We start from the raw sequence: 20643 nt of genomic DNA on the forward strand, positions 1-20643 counted from the left end.
TTGGGAGTAAAGTCAGGGGTTGGTGAGAGGACTAGAGCTAAGGAAGGAGTAGCAATGCTTCTGAAGCAGGAGTTATGGGAGTATGTGATAGAATGTAAGAAAGTAAATTCTAGATTGATGTGGGTAAAACTGAAAGTGGATGGAGAGAGATGGATGATTATTGGTGGTTATACACCTGGTCATGAGAAGAAAGGCCATGAGAGGCAAGTGTTTTGCGAGCAATTAAGTGAGTGTATTTGTAGCTTTGATGCATGAGACTGAGTTATAGTGATGGGTGATTTAAATTTGAAGGTGAATAATGTGGCAGTTGAGGGTATAATTGGTGTACAGAGGGTGTTCAGTGTTGTAAATGGAAATGGTTAAGAGCTTGTAGACTTGTGTGCTGAAAAAGACTGGTGATTGGGAATGCCTGGTTTGAAAAGTGAGATATACATAATTATACATATGTGAGCAGGAGAGATGGTCAAAGGGCATTATTGGACTATGTGTTGATTGATAGGCATGTAAAAGAAAGACTTTTGGATGTTAATGTGCTGAGAAGGGCAGTTGGAGGGATGTCTGATCACTATCATGTGGAGGCGAAGGGATAGATTTGTAGAGGCTTTCAGAAAAGATGAGAGAATGTTGGGGAGAAGAGATTGGTGAGAGTAAGTGAGCTTGGAAAGGAGACTTGTGTGAGGAAGTATCAGGAGATTTTGAGTATAGAATGGCAAAAGGTGAGAGCAAATGACGTAAGGGGAGTGGATGAGGAATGGGATGTATTTAGGGAAGCAGTGATGACTTGCACAAAAGATGCACATGGTATGAGAAAGGTGGGAGGTGGGCAGATTAGAAGGGGTAGTGAGTGGTGGGATGAAGAAGTAAGATTGTTAGTGAAAGAAAAGAGAGAGGCATTTGACAATATTTGCTGGAAAGTAGTGCAAATGACTAAGAGATGTATTAAAGAAAGCAGCAAGAGGTCAAGAGAAAGGTGCAAGAGTTGAAAAAGAGGGCAAATGATAGTTGGGATGAGAGAGTATCATTATATTTTAGAGAATAAAAAGATGTTTTAGAAGGAGTTAGATATTGTACGTAAAACAAGAGAACAAATGGGAACATCGATGAAGGGAGCAAGTGAGGAAGTGATACCAGATAGTGATGGAGTGAGTATTTTGAAGGTTTGTTAAATGTGTTTGATGAGAGTAGCAGATACTGGATGTTTTGGTTGGGGTGGTTTACGAAGTGAGAGGGGTCAGGGAGAATGATTTGGTGAAGAGAGAAGAGGTAGTAAAGCTTTGCAGAAGATGAAATCTGGCAAGGCTGCATATTTGGATGGTATTTCAGTGGAATTTATTGAAAAAGGGGGTGACTGTGTTGTTGATTGTTTGGTGAGGATATTCATTGTATGTATGGACCATGGTGAAGTGTCTGAGGATTGGCAGAATGCATGCATAGTGCCATTGTACAAAGCCAAAGGGGATACCTCTGTGTTCAAACTACAGAGGTATAAGTTTGTTGAGTATTCCTGGGAAATTATGTGGGAGGGTATTGATTGAGAAGGTGAAGGCATGTACAGAGCATTAGACTGGGGAAGAGCAGTGTGGTTTCCAAAGTGGTATAGGATGTGTGGATCAGGTGTTTGCTTTGAAGAATTCATGTGAGAAATACTTAGAATTATAAATGGATTTGTATGTTGCATTAATGGACCTTGAGAAGGCATATGATAAGGTTGATAGAGATGCTTTGTGTAAGTTTTTGAGAGTATATGTATGGAAGGTAAGCTGCTAGAAGCAGTGAAAAGTTTTTACCAAGGATATAAGGTATGGGTATGAGTAGGAAGAGAGGAGAGTCATTGGCTCCCAGTGAATGTTGGTTTGTTCCAGGGGTGCGTGATGTCCCCTTGGTTGTTTTGTATGTTTATGGATGGGGGGGTTAGGGAGGTAAATGCAAGAGTTTTGGAGAGAGGGGCAAGTATGCAGTCAGTTGTGGATAAGAGGGCCTGGGAAGTGAGTCAGTTGTTGTTTGCCAATGATACAGTTCAATGGCTGATTCGCGTGAGAAACTGCAGAGGTTGGTGACTGAGTTTGGAAGAGTGTGCGAAACGAGAGAGTTGAGAGTAAATGTGAATGAGAGCAAGGCTATAAGGTTCAGTAGGGTTGAGGGACAAGTTAACTGGGATGAAAATTGGAATGGAGAAAAATTGGAGGAAGTGAAGTGTTTTAGATATCTGGGAGTGGACTTAGCAGCAGATGGAATCATGGAAGCAGAAGTGAGTCACAGGTTAGGGGAGGGGGCGAAGATTCTGGGATTGATGAAGAGTGTGTGGAAAGAGAGAATGTTATCTCGGAGATCAAAAATGGGTATGTTTGAAGGAATAGTAGTTCCAACAATGTTATATGGTTGCGAGGCATAGGCTATAGATAGCATTGTACGGAGGAGGGTGGATGTGTTGGATATGAAATGTTTGAGGACAATATGTGGTGTGAGGTGGTTTGATCGAGTAAGTAATGTAAGGATAAGAGAGATGTACGGTAATGAAAAGAGTATGGTTGAGAGAGCAGAAAAGGGTGTGTTGAAATGGTTTGGACATGTGGAGAGAATGAGTGAGGAAAGATTGACAAAGAGGAGATATGTGTCAGTGGTGGAGGAAACAAAAGAAGCTTGAGACCAAATTGGTGGTGGAAGGATGGAGTGAAAGAGATTTTGAGCAATTGTGGCTTGAAGTTACAGGAGAGTGAAAGGCATGCAGGGAATAGAGTGAATTGGAATGATGTGGTATACCAGGGGTCGACATGCTATCAATTTACTGAACCAGGGCATGTGAAGCATCTAGGGTAAACCATGGAAAGGTCTGTGGGGCCTGGATGTGGAAAGGGAGCTGTGGTTTCGGTGCATTACACATGACAGCTAGAGATTGAATGTGAACAGATGGGGCCTTTTTGTCTGTATTCCTGGCCCTACCTTGCTGGAGCTGGTGATAGTGATGCTGTTTTCCTGTGGGGTGGGGTAGTGGTAGGAATGGATGAAGGCAAGCGGGTATAGATATGCATGTGTGTGTGTATGTAATGTCTGTGTATGTGCATGCATATATGTGTATGTAATGTTGATGTGTATATGTATGTATATGTGCGTATGTGGGCATTTATGTACATATGTGTATATGAGTGGATGGGCCATTCTTTGTCTGTTTTCTGGCGCAACCTCGCTGATGCAGGAAACCACAATTATGTATAATAATAAAAAGATTGAGAAGGAGAGGAAGGTGGTTGTAATTGATGGTTTGAATGCAATCCTGGGATGTGATGAAATTGGGGTGGTTGGTAAATGGGGAGTGCTTGAGAAAATGAGAGTGGAAGTTATTTTGTGGATATCTATGCTGAGAGGGGTTTATTCTTTTTAGACACCTTTTTGCATAATGCGTCACAGATGTATGTAGTTCATATGAAATACGATGGAAGAGAAGAACAAAAGGGTTTGATTGATTATGTGGTAGTGAATAGAAGGTTGAAAACTATTGTGAAGGATGCTTGAGTTGTGAGAGGATTCTTCAGGGACTGTGACCATTTTGCAGTCTTGTTGAGGTGTGGATCAGGGAGAAGTGGAGGTATGTGGTAATGAAGAATGGAGAGATAAAAGTGTTGGCGAGCAATTAGATGCATTGGAATGAATTCAAGGGGTAAGAAAGAAGGGTAACCAAAAGTTAAGATGGAAGCGCAGAGAATGTGAGGAGGCAGCAGTGATGTGATTGAGGTGTTTAAAATTAGAGAAAGAATTTTAAAGATAGTAGAATTAGTAGTTGGATACAAGGTTGTGAGATATGAGAATAAAAGTAGACCTGCATGGTGGATGGAGAAGATTAGAAATGCTGTGGAAGAGAAGAAAAGGAATATGATAAATTGCTTGAAAGGAATATAAAAGTAGAAGTTTAGTGAAGGAGGATGGAAAAATAGAAGATCTGTAAGCAGAATGTTACAAGGCTGATAGAGGAAATTAAAGAACGAGTAGATGAAGATTTTGGAATAAAGTTGTGTGAAAAGTTAAAAAAAAAAAAGAAATATTACACTGGAATGGAAATTTGAATTTAAGAATTAAGGAAGGGGATTTGCTGAATCAAAGGGAGGAAGTGAAAGGAAGATTTAAAGAATATTTTGAAGACCTGGTGAATGTGGGTGAAGATGAGGCAGCAGTTATTGCATGGGTATGGAGGATGGACGGAAAAGAACATAAGTGTAGGGGCTTGTAGCAAGAAGGGAGGTAAAAAAAGGGAGATAATGAGGTTAAAGGTAGGAAAGACACTGGAATGGACAGAATTACAGCAGAATTGTTGAGGTATGGAGGAAAAAGTGTGTCAGAGTAGATTCATTTGATGTGTAATTTAGCATGGAAGCAGGAGACTGTCCCTGGGATTAGGTGAAAGCTATTATTGTTCCTGTATTCAAAGGAAAAGACACTGAGGATGTATTTAGCAATTATAGAGGAAAAAATCTATTAAGTATACAAGGAAAAAATGTACAAGAGTTTTAATTGATAGCATGAGGGAAGTGACTTTTTGAGTGCAGAATAAGTGAAGAGTAAGGGGGTATTAGGAAAGTAAGGGGTGTGGATCAAATTTCTGTGGTGAGAATGACTGTTGAAAAGTGTCCAGCAAAAGGTAAGGAGCTGTATGCAGTATTTATGGATCTGGAGAAAGTGCATGACAGTCGTGGAATGCTTTATGGGATGTGTTAAGGATATATGGGGTAGGGGTAATTATTGAATGGTCTGAAAGTCTTGTATAGAGAAGCAAATATATGTGTAAGATGGATGGAGAGTTGAGTGAAAGTTTTGGTGTACATATGGATGTGAGGCAGGGCTATGTGATGTCACCATGACATTTTAGCATATAAATGGATGGGGTGATGAGAGAGATGAAAGCAAAACTAGGAAAAAGGTATGTAAAGGTGGAGTATGGTGGTGAGGTATGGTGGCTAGTGACAAGCCTGTTTCTGGATGATACTATGTTGTTTAATGAGAATGAAGAGAAGTTGCAGAAGGCTATAAGTGTGTTTTGTGATGTGTGTGTTCACATGGACAATTGAAGGAAAAATATGAGTAAAAGTAAAGTAATGGTATTTGAGAGGAAACAGGGAAAGTACAGATTTTGCAAATCCTTGTAGGGTGAGAGAAGAAAGTGTACTAATCTGTTATAAATATTGGGGAGGGTGATAGTGTGAAAAAAATGAGAACATTTATGAAGAGTATAGATAGGGAAGTTGTTATTGGTAGTGATGAAGTGAGGAGGAGATGGAGTGAGTATTTTGAAGGACTCTTAAACATGTTTGATGATAGGGTGGGAGATGTAGGGTATTTGGGTCAGGGTGGTATGCAAATGAGAGAGTTATGGAGGGTGTTTTGGTGAAGAGAGAAGAGTTTGTGAAAGTCTTACTTGAAATGTATCATGGTGAGTCACCTGAGGGTTGACATGCATAGTGCCATTATACAAAGGCAAGGGGAATAAAGATGAATGTTCAAACTACATTGGTATAAGTTTGTTGAGTGTATCTAGTAAGTTGTATGGGAGGGTAGTGATTAAGAGGATGAGGGCATGTACAGAGCATCAGACTGGGGAGGAGTAGTGTGGTGTCAAAAGTAGATGTTTTTTAGAGAATGTGTGTGTGAGAAATATTGAGAGAAAGAGATGGGTTTGTAAGTGGTATTGATGGATCTGGAAAAGCATATGATAGGGTTTATAGAGATGCCTTGTGGAAGGTCATAAGAATGTATGATGTGGGAGGTAAGCTGCCAGAAGCAGTGAGAAGTTTTTACCAAGGGTGTAAGTCATGTGTACAAGTAGCAAGAGGGTGAATGGTTCCAAGTGATGGTTGGTCTGTGATGTCTCCATGGTTATTTAATTTGATTATAATTGGGGTGATAAGAGAAGTAAATGCGAGAGTCTTGGAGAATGGGGTGAGAATGCAGTTTGGAGCGATGAGAGGGCCTGGGAAGTGAGTCAGTTGTTGTTTGCTGACGTTATAACACTGGTGGCAAATTTGAGTGAGAAACTGCAGAAGTTGGTGGCTGAGTTAGAGGTGTGTGTGTGTGAAAGGAGGAAGTTGGAAGTAAATGCGAATAAAAGCAAGTAATTAGGTTTAGCAGAGTTGAAGGACAGGTTAGTTGGGGTGTGAGATTGAATGGAGAAAACTTGGAGGAAGTAAAGTGTTTTAGATACCTGGGAGTGGACATGGCAGCAATTGGAACCATGGAAGCAAACATGAATCATAAGGTAGTTGAGGAGTGAAGGTTCTAGGATCACTGAAGAATGTGTTGAAAGAGAGATTGTTAATTGGTTGGGCAAAAGTTGGTATGTTTGTGAAGGTATAGTAGTCCCAGCAATATTATATGAATACATGGTATGGGCTATAGACTAGACTGTGTAGAGGAGAGTGGATGTGTTGGAAATGAAATGTGGCATGATTTGGTTTGATCAAGTAAGTAATGAAAGGGTAAGAGAGAGGCGTGTTCATAAAAACAGTTTGGTTGCGCGAGCTGAAGAGGGTTTGCTGAAATAGTTTGGACATATGGAGAGAATGAGAGAGGAAAGGTTAACAAAGAAGCTATGTTTATCAGAAGTGGAGGGAATAAGGAGAATAGATGGAAACCAAATTGGAGGGTGAAAGGCATGCACATCATAGGGTGAATTGAAACAGTGTGGTGTACAGGGGTTGATGTGGTGTCAGTGGACTGAACAAGGGTGTGTGAAACATCTGGGGTAAACCATGGAAAAGTTTCTGGGGTTTGGTTATGGATAGGGAGCTATGGTTTTGGTGCATTACACCTGACAGCTAGATAATGGTTTAGAGCAGTTGTGGCCTTTCTTTGTTTGTTCCTGGTGCTTCCTCGCTAACATAGGAAGTGGCAATCAAGTTTGAAAAAGAAAAAAGATTTGGAGGGAGAAAGACTGGAAGAGCTGACAGAACTTAAGTGCTTAGGAGCAATCTTGGGTAAGTTTGGTGATATGGGAGGCAACCAGAGAGCAGTACATGGTAGAAGTCATTTGGTCCCTTGATAGAATATGGGGCCTAGTTGTGGATAGGGAATTGTGGTTTCATTGCATTGCCTATGGCAGCTAGATAATGGATGAGAGCAGATGCTGCCTTTGATTGTTTTTTCCTTGTGCCACCTTGTTAACATGGGAAGTAGTGGTCACGGATGAAAAAAAGATACAAAGGGAGAAAGACTGGAAGTGGTGACAAAATTTGAATATTTAGGAGCAGTCATGGGTAAGTTTTGTGATATAAGGAAGAAATAAGGGATAGCACAGTGCAGGGCAGATGTCATTGAGTCTCCTAATAGAATAATGAAAGGTATGGGCATAAGTATAGAAGTGAAGAAGGAAACTAGGGACAGCTTAATCCTCCAACCCTGACTAATGCAGCTGAAACATGGACTTGAGATGATTCACAGAGGTCAAGAATCCAGGCTGTAGAAGAAATGAGGTATTTGAGAGGAGCATGTGGTATGACTAGCTGGAATGAAAAAAGTAACAAGATGTGTGAGAAATCTGGTATGGTAAGAAATGCGAGGGGAATATTGTGGAGTGGGAGAATGGGTGAAGTTTAGTTCTTTAAGGTGGTTTGGGTATGTGGAAAGAATGCAAGATGTGGAATATACAAGGAGAGGATGTGACTGTGATTGAATGGGTTAGTATGGGATGAAGACCACCTGTGACATGGGGAAATAGAGTGGAAGAGTTTATGTGAAGGAGGCATGTAAGGACAGGGATAAATTGAGACTTTTTTGCTGTGGCCACCCCTATGATGGTTGTTCCCAGAGATATAGTATTCAATAGAAAAATGAAATTTCTTATCTAATATCAAATTATGCTCTTTTACAGGTTTGGCAGCTAGATTCGGGTCATTGCCAAAAGACACTTGTAGGCCATGAAGATGCAGTTACCACATTAACATATGATAATACCACCATTATTTCTGGCTCTCTAGACTGCACTATCCGCCTATGGTGCCTCTCCTCTGGCCAGTGCTTGGGTGTCCTTGATTGGATGTCCAGTGAAGGTCATACAGGTAAGAAATATTTATTTTGTGGCCTTAACTATTTCATGTATAGGCTAGACATAGAAAATGATATTGCTAGTCAAGCAGATATTTTTTAATTCTTTATTTTAGTCATACTACAGAAAGTTAAGTAACATAGGAGCTTTTTACCAAAGAATTTTTAATTGATTTCCAAATGGACATCTGTGTTGTAGCAGCAAGAGTTCATGACCATGATACATTCATGGGCCACCCAAGGTCAAGCACATAGATGGTGCCAATCAGTCCACAGTCAACCCAGTGGTACATCGACCCCTAAGGTTTGGCTCAGGTGGATGAAGAAATCCAGCTAGGCGGTAGGAGTGGATGGTATGGCAGTAGAATTTATTAAGAAAGTGGGTGACTATGTTGTTGATTGGTTAGCAAGGATATTCAGTGTATGAATAGATCATGGTGAAGTACCTGAGGATTGGCAGGATGCATGTATAATGCCATTGTACAAAGGGAAAGAGGATAAAGGCGTGTTCAAACTACAGAGGCATAAGTTTGTTGTGTATACCTGGAAGATTGTATGGGAAGGTATTGATTCAGAAGGCGAAGGCATGGACAGAATATCAGATTGGGGAGGAGCAGTATGGTTTCAGAAGTGGTAGAGGATGTGTGGATGAGGTGTTTACTTTGAAGAAGTAAATGAAAATACTTAGAAAAATGGATGGATTTGTTTGTTGCATTTATAGATATAATAAGGTTGATAGAGATGCTTTGTGGAAGGTCTTAAGAACATATGGTGTGGAAGGTAAGCTGCTAGAAGCAGTGAGAAATTTTATTAAGTGTGTAAGTCTTGTGTATGGTAGGAAGAGAGGAAAGTGATTGGTTCTCAGTGAATGTTGGTCTGCAGCAGGGGTGTGTGATGTCACCATGGCTGTTTAATTTGTTTCTGGATGGGGTTGTTAGGGAGGTAAATGCAAGAGTTTCAAAAAGATGGGTGAGTATGCAGTTTGTTGAGGATGAGAGGGCCTGGGAAGTGAGTCAGATGTTGTTCACCAGTAATACAGCGCTGGTGGCTTATTTGAGTGAAAAACTGCTGAACTTGGTGACTGAGTTTGGAAAAGCATGTGAAAGGAGAAAGTTGAGAGTTAATTGAATAAGCGCAAGGTTTTTAGGTTAAGCAGGGTTGAGGGACAGATAAGTTGGGATGTAAGTTTGAATGAAGAAAATTTGAAGGATGTGAAGTGTTTTCAATATCTGGGTGTGGATTTGGCAGTGAACATAACCATGGAAGCGGAATTGAGTCATAGGGTGGAGAATGGGGCAAAGGTTCTGGGAGCATTGAAGAATGTATGGAAAGAGAGAATGGTATCTAGAAGTGCAAATTGGGTATGTTTGAAGGAATATTGATTCCAACAATATTATATGGTTGCAAGACATGGGCTATAAATAGGGTTGTATGGAGGAGGGTAGATGTATTGGAAATGAAATGTTTGAGGACAATATGTGGTGTGAGTAGGTTTGATCAAGCAAGTAATGAAAGGGTAAGATGTGTTGTATTAAAAAGAGTGTGGTTGAGAGAGCAGAAGAGGGTTTGTTAAAATGGTTTGGACACATGGAGAGAATGAGTGAGGAAAGGTTGACAAATAGGATATAGATGTCAGAGATGGAGGGAATAAAGAGAAGCAAGAGACCAAATTGGAGGTGGAAATATGAAGTGAAAAAGATTTTGAGTGATAGGGGCCTGAACATGCAGGAAGGTGAAAGGCTTTCACGCTATAGTTATTTTTTTTATGCTGAAGGCCGTGCCTTAATTGAAATATTGAAAGAATTTTGAGATGGAAAAAGAAAAGACAAGGGAAAGTATTCACGAATTTTTGAGGAAGTGAAAAACCTGTCTTTTGAAATGTGCCAGGTCTTAGTTTTTGGGAAGGACATAAGAAGGCAGGGAGTTCCAAAGCTTTGATGTGTGGGGAAGGAAGCAGGTATTGAAATGGTCTACCCTTGAGTTGCTGATGACCACCAATACTCATTTGATGCAGCAGCTTGCCGAGTATTGCGTGATCTATCTAGTGGTGTGTGTACACAAGCAGCCAGCTCTTGGGAATAGAACAGCATAGAACAAGGGGGGTCAAGTTTGAAAGTTAGCCTGGGACAGTTTATAAGGTGGACCGTTTTTGACTCAACCCTGTCATGTAAGGATGCAGAGCTAGAACCACCCCAAATGTGAGAGCATTACTCCATACAAGGACAAATCAACCCCTTGTATGAATGGAGAAACTGTTCAGAAGAAGTTTCGACATCTGAACAGGACACCCAGTTTCTTAGAGGCAGATTTAGCTATTCTTGTAATGTGGGGTTTCTAAGTAAGAGTGGATGTTACAGTAATACGAAGTATGTTCATTGAGTCAAGAGATGGGATTACAGAATCGTCAGAGGAGAGATGAGAGGTGTGAGGAGTTTTCAATACAGAGATGGGTAGAAACTGGTTCTTAGAGGCATTAAACTTTAGAAGATTTTGTTAACCCCACTGAGATATCCTGTCCAAGTCAGAGTTTATTGAGGAAGCTGTGTGAAGACGAGATGCAGATCGAGCGAGAGACGAGGAAACAGAGTTGAAGGATGTGGATGAATGCAGTGTTGAGTCATCATTGTATGAGTGCATTGAATTATTTGTGGTGAGGAAATCATTGAAAAAAAGGAAAAAAGTGTAGGAGGCAGGACAGAACCTTGAGGGACACTGGTGCTGATGGAGAAAAGGGGGGAGGCTGATTTATCAACAACTACGGAGGCAGATCGGCCAGAGAGAAGGCTAGATATGAAGGAGCAAAGTGAGGGATGAAAGCCAAAAGAGGGGAACTTAGAGGTGAGACCCCAATGCCACACCCTGTCAAAAGCCTTAGACATGACTCGACAAAATCTTTCGGGGATGATGATCAGACATTAATAAGATAGGCAAGATTATCACCAGTGGATCTTGCCTTATGGAAGCCATACTGATGATCAGAGAGAAGATTGTGATTTTCAAGGTGTTTAAGGATATGGGAGTTGAGGAGGGATTCAGACTCTGAAAATGGTAATGTCAAAGCAATAGGATGGTAGTTAGAGGGCTCAGAACAGTCACTCTTCTTAGGGATGGAATGTATCAATGCATGCTTCCAAGGAGAAGGAAAAGTGGTGGTTTTAAATCAGAAACGGAACAAACAAGCAAGCACAGGTGCAAGTTTAGAGGCACACTCTTTCAGTACACAGGGATGAATGCTATGAAGACCATAATCCTTGCTTGTGTTCAGTGGAAGAAACGATTTTCGGACAGTCCAAAAAGAGATTACAGGAAGGGGCATAGGATTAGTGAGAGGAGCATCAGGGGGTGAATGAATGTTAGAGTCATCCAAGTTAGATTGGAATGATTTGGTGTACTGGGGTTGGCGTGCTTTCAGTGGACTGAACCAGGGCATGTGATATGTCTGGGGCCTGAATGTGGATAGAGAGTTGTGGTTTTGGTGCATTACACATGACAGCTGAGACAGAGTGAGTGGATGTGGCCTTATTTCGTCTGTTTCTTGGTGCTACTTTACTGACGCAGGGGTGGCAATGCTGTTCCCTTTGGGGTGGAATGGTTCCAGGAATGGATGAATGCAAGCATGTATAAATATGTACATGAGTCAGTTCTTGTTTGCTGATGATACAGCGCTTTTGGCTGATTCGGATGAAAAACTGCAGAAGTTTGTGACTGAGTTTCGTAAAGTGTGTGAAAGAAGAAAGTTGAGAGTAAATGTGAATAAGAGCAAGGTTATTACATTCGGTAGGGTTGAGGGCCAAGTTAATTGGGAGGTAAGTTTGAATGGGGAAAATGGTAGAAGTGAAGTGTTCTAGAAATCTGGGAGTGGATTTAGCAGCAGATGGAACCATGGAAGCAGAAGTGAGTCACAGGGTGTTGGAGGGAGCCAAGATTGTTGGAGCGTTGAAGAATGTGTGGAAGGCGAAAACATTATCTCAGAGAGCAAAAATGGGTACGTTTGAAGGAATAGTGGTTCCAACAATGTTGTATTGTTGCAAGGCATGGGCTATAGATAGGGTTGTGTGGAGGAGGGTGGATGTGTTAGAAATAAAATGTTTCAGGACAATATGTGGTGTGAGGCTGTTTGATCAAGTAAGTAATGAAAGGGTAAGAGAGATGTATGGTAATATAAAGAGTGTGGTTCAGAGAGCAGAAGAGGATTTGTTGAAATGGTTTGGACACATGGAGAGAATGAGGGAGGAAAGATTGACAAAGAGGATATATATGTCAGAGGTGGAGGGAAGAAGGAGAAGCAGGAGACCAAATTGGAGGTGGAAGGAAGGAGTGGAAAAGATTTTGAGAGGTCGGAGCCTGCATACAGGAGAGTGAAAGGCATGCCAGGAATGGAGTGAATTGGCATGATTAAGAATATATGGTGTGGGAGGGAAGTTGTTAGAAGCAGTGAAAAGTTTTTATCGAGGATGTAAGGCATTTGTACATGTAGGAAGACAGGAAAGTGATTGGTTCTCAGTGAATGTTGGTTTGCAGCAGGGGTATGTAATGTCTCCATGGTTGTTTAATTTGTTTATGGATGGGGTTGTGAGGGAGGTGAATGCAAGAGTTTTGGAAAGAGGGGCAATTAAGCAGTCTGTTGTGGATGAGAGAGCTTGGGAAGTGAGTCAGTTGTTGTTCGCTGATGATACAGCACTGGTGGCTGATTCGTGTGAGAAACTGCAAAAGCTGGTGACTGAGTTTGGTAAAGTGTGTGAAAGAAGAAAGCTGAGAGTAAATGTGAATAAGAGCAAGGTTATTAGATACAGTAGGGTTGAGGGACAAATCAGTTGGGAGGTAAGTTTGTCTGGAGAGAAACTGAAGGAAGTGAAGTGTTCTAGATATCTGGGAGTGGATTTGGCTGTGGATGGAACCATGGAAGCGGAAATGAATCATAGGGTGTGGGAGGGGGCAAAAGTTCTGGGAGCGCTGAAGAATGTGTGGAAGTCGTGAGCATTATCTTGGAAAGCAAAAATGGGTATGTTTGAAGGAATAGTGGTTCCAACAATGATATATGGTTGCGAGGCATGGGCTATAGAGTTGTGCGGAGGAGGGTGTATGTGCTGGAAATGAGATGTTTAAGGACAATATGTGGTGTGAGGTGGTTTGATTGAGTAAGTAATGAAAGGGTAATAAAAAGATTGTGGTTGAGAGAGCAGAAGAGGGTGTTTTGAAATGGTTTGGTCACATGGAGAGAATGAGTGAGGAAAGATTGACAGAGAGGATATGTGTCAGAGGTGGAGGGAATGAGGAGAAGTGGGAGACGAAATTGGAGGTGGAAAGATGGAGTGAAAAAGATTTCGAGTGATGGGGCCCTAAACATGCAGGAGGGTGAAAGGAGGGCAAGGAATAGAGTGAATTGGAGCGATGTGGTATACCGGGGTTGACGTGCTGTCAGTGGATTGAATCAAGGCATGTGAAGTGTCTGGGGTAAACCATGGAAAGCTGTGTAGGTATGTATATTTGCGTGTGTGGACGTATGTATATACATGTGTATGGGGGGGGTTGGGCCATTTCTTTCGTCTGTTTCCTTGCGCTACCTCGCAAACGTGGGAGACAGCGACAAAGTATAAAAAAAAAAAAAAAAATATATATATATATATATATATATATATATATATATTTTTTTTTTTTTTTTTTTTTTTTTTATACTTTGTCGCTGTCTCCCGCGTTTGCGAGGTAGCGCAAGGAAACAGACGAAAGAAATGGCCCAACCTCCCCCCCCCCATACACATGTACATACACACGTCCACACACGCAAATATACATACCTACACAGCTTTCCATGGTTTACCCCAGACGCTTCACATGCCTTGATTCAATCCACTGACAGCACGTCAACCCCTGTATACCACATGACTCCAATTCACTCTATTCCTTGCCCTCCTTTCACCCTCCTGCATGTTCAGGCCCCGATCACACAAAATCTTTTTCACTCCATCTTTCCACCTCCAATTTGGTCTCCCTCTTCTCCTCGTTCCCTCCACCTCCGACACATATATCCTCTTGGTCAATCTTTCCTCACTCATTCTCTCCATGTGCCCAAACCATTTCAAAACACCCTCTTCTGCTCTCTCAACCACGCTCTTTTTATTTCCACACATCTCTCTTACCCTTACGTTACTCACTCGATCAAACCACCTCACACCACACATTGTCCTCAAACATATATATATATATATATATATATATATATATATATATATATATATATATATATATATATATATATATATATATATCCCTGGGGATAGGGTGGAGAAAGAATACTTCCCACGTATTCCCTGCGTGTCGTAGAAGGCGACTAAAAGGGGAGGGAGCGGGGGGGCTGGAAATCCTCCCTTTTTTTTTTTTTTTTTTTAATTTTCCAAAAAAAGGAACAGAGAAGGGGGCCAGGTGAGGATGTTCCCTCAGAGGCCCAGTCCTCTGTTCTTAACGCTACCTTGCTGATGCGGGAAATGGCGAATAGTTTGAAAAAAAAAAAAAATATATATATATATATATATATATGTGTATTTAGGGAATCAGTGATGGATTGCGCAAAAGATGCTTGTGGCATGAGAAGAGTGGGAGGTGGGTTGATTAGAAAGGGTAGTGAGTAGTGGGATGAAGAAGTAAGGGTATTAGTGAAAGAGAAGAGAGAGGCATTTGGACGATTTTTGCAGGGAAAAAAGGCAATTGAGTGGGAGATGTATAAAAGAAAGAGACAGGAGGTCAAGAGAAAGGTGCAAGAGGTGAAAAAAGGGCAAATGAGAGTTGGGGTGAGAGAGTATCATTAAATTTTAGGGAGAATAAAAAGATGTTCTGGAAGGAGGTAAATAAAGTGCATAAGACAAGGGAGCAAATGGGAACTTCAGTGAAGGGCGCAAATGGGGAGGTGATAACAAGTAGTGGTGATGTGAGAAGGAGATGGAGTGAGTATTTTCAAGGTTTGTTGAATGTGTTTGATGATAGAGTGGCAGATATATGGTGTTTTGGTCGAGGTGGTGTGCAAAGTGAGAGGGTTAGGGAAAATGATTTGGTAAACAGAGAAGAGGTAGTAAAAGCTTTGCGGAAGATGAAAGCCGGCAAGACAGCAGGTTTCTTTGGTATTGCAGTGGAATTTATTAAAAAAGGGGGTGACTGTATTGTTGACTGGTTGGTAAGGTTATTTAATGTATGTATGACTCGTGGTGAGGTGCCTGAGGATTGGCGGAATGCGTGCATAGTGCCATTGTACAAAGGCAAAGGGGATAAGAGTGAGTGCTCAAATTACAGAGGTATAAGTTTGTTGAGTATTCCTGGTAAATTATATGGGAGGGTATTGATTGAGAGGGTGAAGGCATGTACAGAGCATCAGATTGGGGAAGAGCAGTGTGGTTTCAGAAGTGGTAGAGGATGTGTGGATCAGGTGTTTGCTTTGAAGAATGTATGTGAGAAATACTTAGAAAAGCAAATGGATTTGTATGTAGCATTTATGGATCTGGAGAAGGCATATGATAGAGTTGATAGAGATGCTCTGTGGAAGGTATTAAGAATATATGGTGTGGGAGGCAAGTTGTTAGAAGCAGTGAAAAGTTTTTATCGAGGATGTAAGGCATGTGTACGTGTCGGAAGAGAGGAAAGTGATTGGCTCTCAGTGAATGTAGGTTTGCAGCAGGGGTGTGTGATGTCTCCATGGTTGTTTAATTTGTTTATGGATGGGGTTGTTAGGGAGGTGAATGCAAGAGTTTTCGAAAGAGGGGCAAGTATGAAGTCTGTTGGGGATGAGAGAGCTTGGGAAGTGAGTCAGTTGTTGTTCGCTGATGATACAGCACTGGTGGCTGATTCATGTGAGAAAGTGCAGAAGCTGGTGACTGAGTTTGGTAAAGTGTGTGAAAGAAGAAAGTTAAGAGTAAATGTGAATAAGAGCAAGGTTATTAGGTACAGTAGGGTTGAGGGTCAAGTCAATTGGGAGGTGAGTTTGAATGGAGAAAAACTGGAGGAAGTGAAGTGTTTTAGATATCTGGGAGTGGACCTGGCAGCAGATGGAACCATGGAAGTGGAAGTGTATCATAGGGTGGGGGAGGGGGCGAAAATTCTGGGAGCCTTGAAGAATGTGTGGGAGTCGAGAACATTATCTCGGAAAGCAAAAATGGGTATGTTTGAAGGAATAGTGGTTCCAACAATGTTGTATGGTTGCGAGGCGTGGGCTATGGATAGAGTTGTGCACAGGAGGATGGATGTGCTGGAAATGAGATGTTTGAGGACAATGTGTGGTGTGAGGTGGTTTGATCGAGTAAGTAACGTAAGGGTAAGAGAGATGTGTGGAAATAAAAAGAGCGTGGTTGAGAGAGCAGAAGAGGGTGTTTTGAAATGGTTTGGGCACATGGAGAGAATGAGTGAGGAAAGATTGACCAAGAGGATATATGTGTCGGAGGTGGAGGGAACGAGGAGAAGAGGGAGACCAAATTGGAGGTGGAAAGATGGAGTGAAAAAGATTTTGTGTGATTGGGGCCTGAACATGCAGGAGGGTGAAAGGCGTGCAAGGAATAGAGTGAATTCAAGCGATGTGGTATACCGGGGTTGACGTGCTGTCAGTGGATTGAATCAAGGCATGTGAAGCGTCTGGGGTAAACCATGGAAAGCTGTGTAGGTATGTATATTTGCGTGTGTGGACGTATGTATATACACGTGTATGGGGGTGGGTTGGGCCATTTCTTTCATCTGTTTCCTTGCGCTACCTCGGAAACGCGGGAGACAGCGACAAAGCAAAAAAAAAAAAAAAAAAAAAAAATATATATATATATATATATATATATATATATATATAAGAGACAGGAGGTCAAGAGAAAGGTGCAAGAGGTGAAAAAAAGGGCAAATGAGAGTTGGGGTGAGAGACTATCAGTAAATTTTAGGGAGAATAAAAAGATGTTCTGGAAGGAGGTAAATAGGGTGCGTAAGACAAGGGAGCAAATGGGAACTTCAGTGAAGGGCGTAAATGGGGAGGTGATAACAAGTAGTGGTGATGTGAGAAGGAGATGGAATGAGTATTTTGAAGGTTTGTTGAATGTGTCTGATGACAGAGTGGCAGATATAGGGTGTTTTGGTCGAGGTGGTGTGCAAAGTGAGAGGGTTAGGGAAAATGATTTGGTAAACAGAGAAGAGGTAGTAAAAGCTTTGCGAAAGATGAAAGCCGGCAAGGCAGCAGGTTTGGATGGTATTGCAGTGGAATTTATTAAAAAAGGGGGTGACTGTATTGTTGACTGGTTGGTAAGGTTATTTAATGTATGTATGACTCATGGTGAGGTGCCTGAGGATTGGCGGAATGCGTGCATAGTGCCATTGTACAAAGGCAAAGGGGATAAGAGTGAGTGCTCAAATTACAGAGGTATAAGTTTGTTGAGTATTCCTGGTAAATTATATGGGAGGGTATTGATTGAGAGGGTGAAGGCATGTACAGAGCATCAGATTGGGGAAGAGCAGTGCGGTTTCAGAAGTGGTAGAGGATGTGTGGATCAGGTGTTTGCTTTGAAGAATGTATGTGAGAAATACTTAGAAAAGCAAATGGATTTGTATGTAGCATTTATGGATCTGGAGAAGGCATATGATAGAGTTGATAGAGATGCTCTGTGGAAGGTATTAAGAATATATGGTGTGGGAGGCAAGTTGTTAGAAGCAGTGAAAAGTTTTTATCGAGGATGTAAGGCATGTGTACGTGTAGGAAGAGAGGAAAGTGATTGGTTCTCAGTGAATGTAGGTTTGCGGCAGGGGTGTGTGATGTCTCCATGGTTGTTTAATTTGTTTATGGATGGGGTTGTTAGGGAGGTAAATGCAAGAGTCCTGGAAAGAGGGGCAAGTATGAAGTCTGTTGGGGATGAGAGAGCTTGGGAAGTGAGTCAGTTGTTGTTCGCTGATGATACAGCGCTGGTGGCTGATTCATGTGAGAAACTGCAGAAGCTGGTGACTGAGTTTGGTAAAGTGTGTGGAAGAAGAAAGTTAAAAGTAAATGTGAATAAGAGCAAGGTTATTAGGTACAGTAGGGTTGAGGGTCAAGTCAATTGGGAGGTGAGTTTAAATGGAGAAAAACTGGAGGAAGTGAAGTGTTTTAGATATCTGGGAGTGGATCTGGCAGCGGATGGAACCATGGAAGCGGAAGTGGATCATAGGGTGGGGGAGGGGGCGAAAATTTTGGGAGCCTTGAAAAATGTGTGGAAGTCGAGAACATTATCTCGGAAAGCAAAAATGGGTATGTTTGAAGGAATAGTGGTTCCAACAATGTTGTATGGTTGCGAGGCGTGGGCTATGGATAGAGTTGTGCGCAGGAGGATGGATGTGCTGGAAATGAGATGTTTGAGGACAATGTGTGGTGTGAGGTGGTTTGATCGAGTAAGTAACGTAAGGGTAAGAGAGATGTGTGGAAATAAAAAGAGCGTGGTTGAGAGAGCAGAAGAGGGTGTTTTGAAATGGTTTGGGCACATGGAGAGAATGAGTGAGGAAAGATTGACCAAGAGGATATATGTGTCGGAGGTGGAGGGAACGAGGAGAAGAGGGAGACCAAATTGGAGGTGGAAAGATGGAATGAAAAAGATTTTGTGTGATCGGGGCCTGAACATGCAGGAGGGTGAAAGGAGGGCAAGGAATAGAGTGAATTGGAGCGATGTGGTATACAGGGGTTGACGTGCTGTCAGTGGATTGAATCAAGGCATGTGAAGCGTCTGGGGTAAACCATGGAAAGCTGTGTAGGTATGTATATTTGCGTGTGTGGACGTGTGTATGTACATGTGTATGGGGGGGGGTTGGGCCATTTCTTTCGTCTGTTTCCTTGCGCTACCTCGCAAACGCGGGAGACAGCGACAAAGTATAAAAAAAAAAAAAAAAAAAAAATATATATATATATATATATATATATATATATATATATATACATATGAGAGGCAAGTGTTTTGGGAGCAGCTGAATGAGTGTGTTAGTGGTTTTGATGCACGAGATCGGGTTATAGTAATGGGTGATTTGAATGCAAAGGTGAGTAATGGGGCAATTGAGGGAATAATTGGTATACATGGGGTGTTCAGTGTTGTAAATGGAAATGTTGAAGAGCTTGTAGATTTATGTGCTGAAAAAGGACTGGTGATTGGGAATACCTGGTTTAAAAAGCGAGATATACATATGTATAGGTATGTAAGTAGGAGAGATGGCCAGAGAGCGTTATTGGATTACGTGTTAATTGACAGGCACGCGAAAGAGAGACTTTTGGATGTTAATGTGCTGAGAGGTGCAACTGGAGGGATGTCTGATCATTATCTTGTGGAGGTTAAGGTGAAGATTTGTATGGGTTTTCAGAAAAGAAGAGTGAATGTTGGGGTGAAGAGGGTGGTGAGAGTAAGTGAGCTTGGGAAGGAGACTTGTGTGAGGAAGTACCAGGAGAGACTGAGTACAGAATGGAAAAAGGTGAGAACAATGGAAGTAAGTGGAGTGGGGGAGGAGTGGGATGTATTTAGGGAATCTGTGATGGATTGCACAAAAGATGCTTGTGGCATGAGAAGAGTGGGAGGTAGGTTGATTAGAAAGGGTAGTGAGTGGTGGGGTGAAGAAGTAAGATTATTAGTGAAAGAGAAGAGAGAGGCATTTGGACGATTTTTGCAAGGAAAAAATGCAATTGAGTGGGAGATGTATAAAAGAAAGAGACAGGAGGTCAAGAGAAAGGTGCAGGAGGTGAAAAAGAGGGCAAATGAGAGTTGGGGTGAGAGAGTATCATTATTAAATCTTAGGGAGAATAAAAAGACGTTCTGGAAGGAGGTAAATAAAGTGCGTAAGACAAGGGAGCAAATGGGAACTTCAGTGAAGGGCGCAAATGGGGAGGTGATAACAAGTAGTGGTGATGTGAGAAGGAGATGGAGTGAGCATTTTGAAGGTTTGTTGAATGTGTTTGATGATAGAGTGGCAGATATAGGGTGTTTTGGTCGAGGTGGTGTGCAAAGTGAGAGGGTTAGGGAAAATGATTCGGTAAACAGAGAAGAGGTAGTAAAAGCTTTGCGGAAGATGAAAGCCGGCAAGGCAGCAGGTTTGGATGGTATTGCAGTGGAATTTACTAAAAAAGGGGGTGACTGTATTGTTGACTGGTTGGTAAGGTTATTTAATGTATGTATGACTCATAGTGAGGTGCCTGAGGATTGGCGGAATGCATGCATAGTGCCATTGTACAAAGGCAAAGGGGATAAGAGTGAGTGCTCAAATTACAGAAGTATAAGTTTGTTGAGTATTCCTGGTAAATTATATGGGAGGGTATTGATTGAGAGGGTGAAGGCATGTACAGAGCATCAGATTGGGGAAGAGCAGTGTGGTTTTAGAAGTGGTAGAGGATGTGTGGATCAGGTGTTTGCTTTGAAGAATGTATGTGAGAAATACTTAGAAAAGCAAATGGATTTGTATGTAGCATTTATGGATCTGGAGAAGGCATATGATAGAGTTGATAGAGATGCTCTGTGGAAGGTATTAAGAATATATGGTGTGGGAGGCAAGTTGTTAGAAGCAGTGAAAAGTTTTTATCGAGGATGAAAGGCATGTGTACGTGTAAGAAAAGAGGAAAGTGATTGGTTCTCAGTGAATGTAGGTTTGCGGCAGGGGTGTGTGATG

At 41.7% G+C, this 20643-nt stretch overlaps 1 protein-coding gene and 1 long non-coding RNA gene across 2 annotated transcripts in view; both read left to right on the forward strand.

Moving 5' to 3' along the window:
- Positions 1–20643, forward strand: part of LOC139750888 (uncharacterized) — a 330261-nt gene that overhangs the window by 259751 nt on the left and 49867 nt on the right. The window lies entirely within an intron of this gene.
- Positions 1–20643, forward strand: part of LOC139750703 (uncharacterized) — a 231517-nt gene that overhangs the window by 167264 nt on the left and 43610 nt on the right. Inside the window, exon 10 of the mRNA XM_071665380.1 lies at positions 7853–8039. Coding sequence (XP_071521481.1) covers positions 7853–8039 — 187 coding nt within the window. The remainder of the gene's footprint in view (positions 1–7852; positions 8040–20643) is intronic.

The sequence above is a fragment of the Panulirus ornatus genome, chromosome 10 (genome assembly GCF_036320965.1).
Source record: "Panulirus ornatus isolate Po-2019 chromosome 10, ASM3632096v1, whole genome shotgun sequence".
Lineage (NCBI taxonomy): Eukaryota > Metazoa > Arthropoda > Malacostraca > Decapoda > Palinuridae > Panulirus > Panulirus ornatus.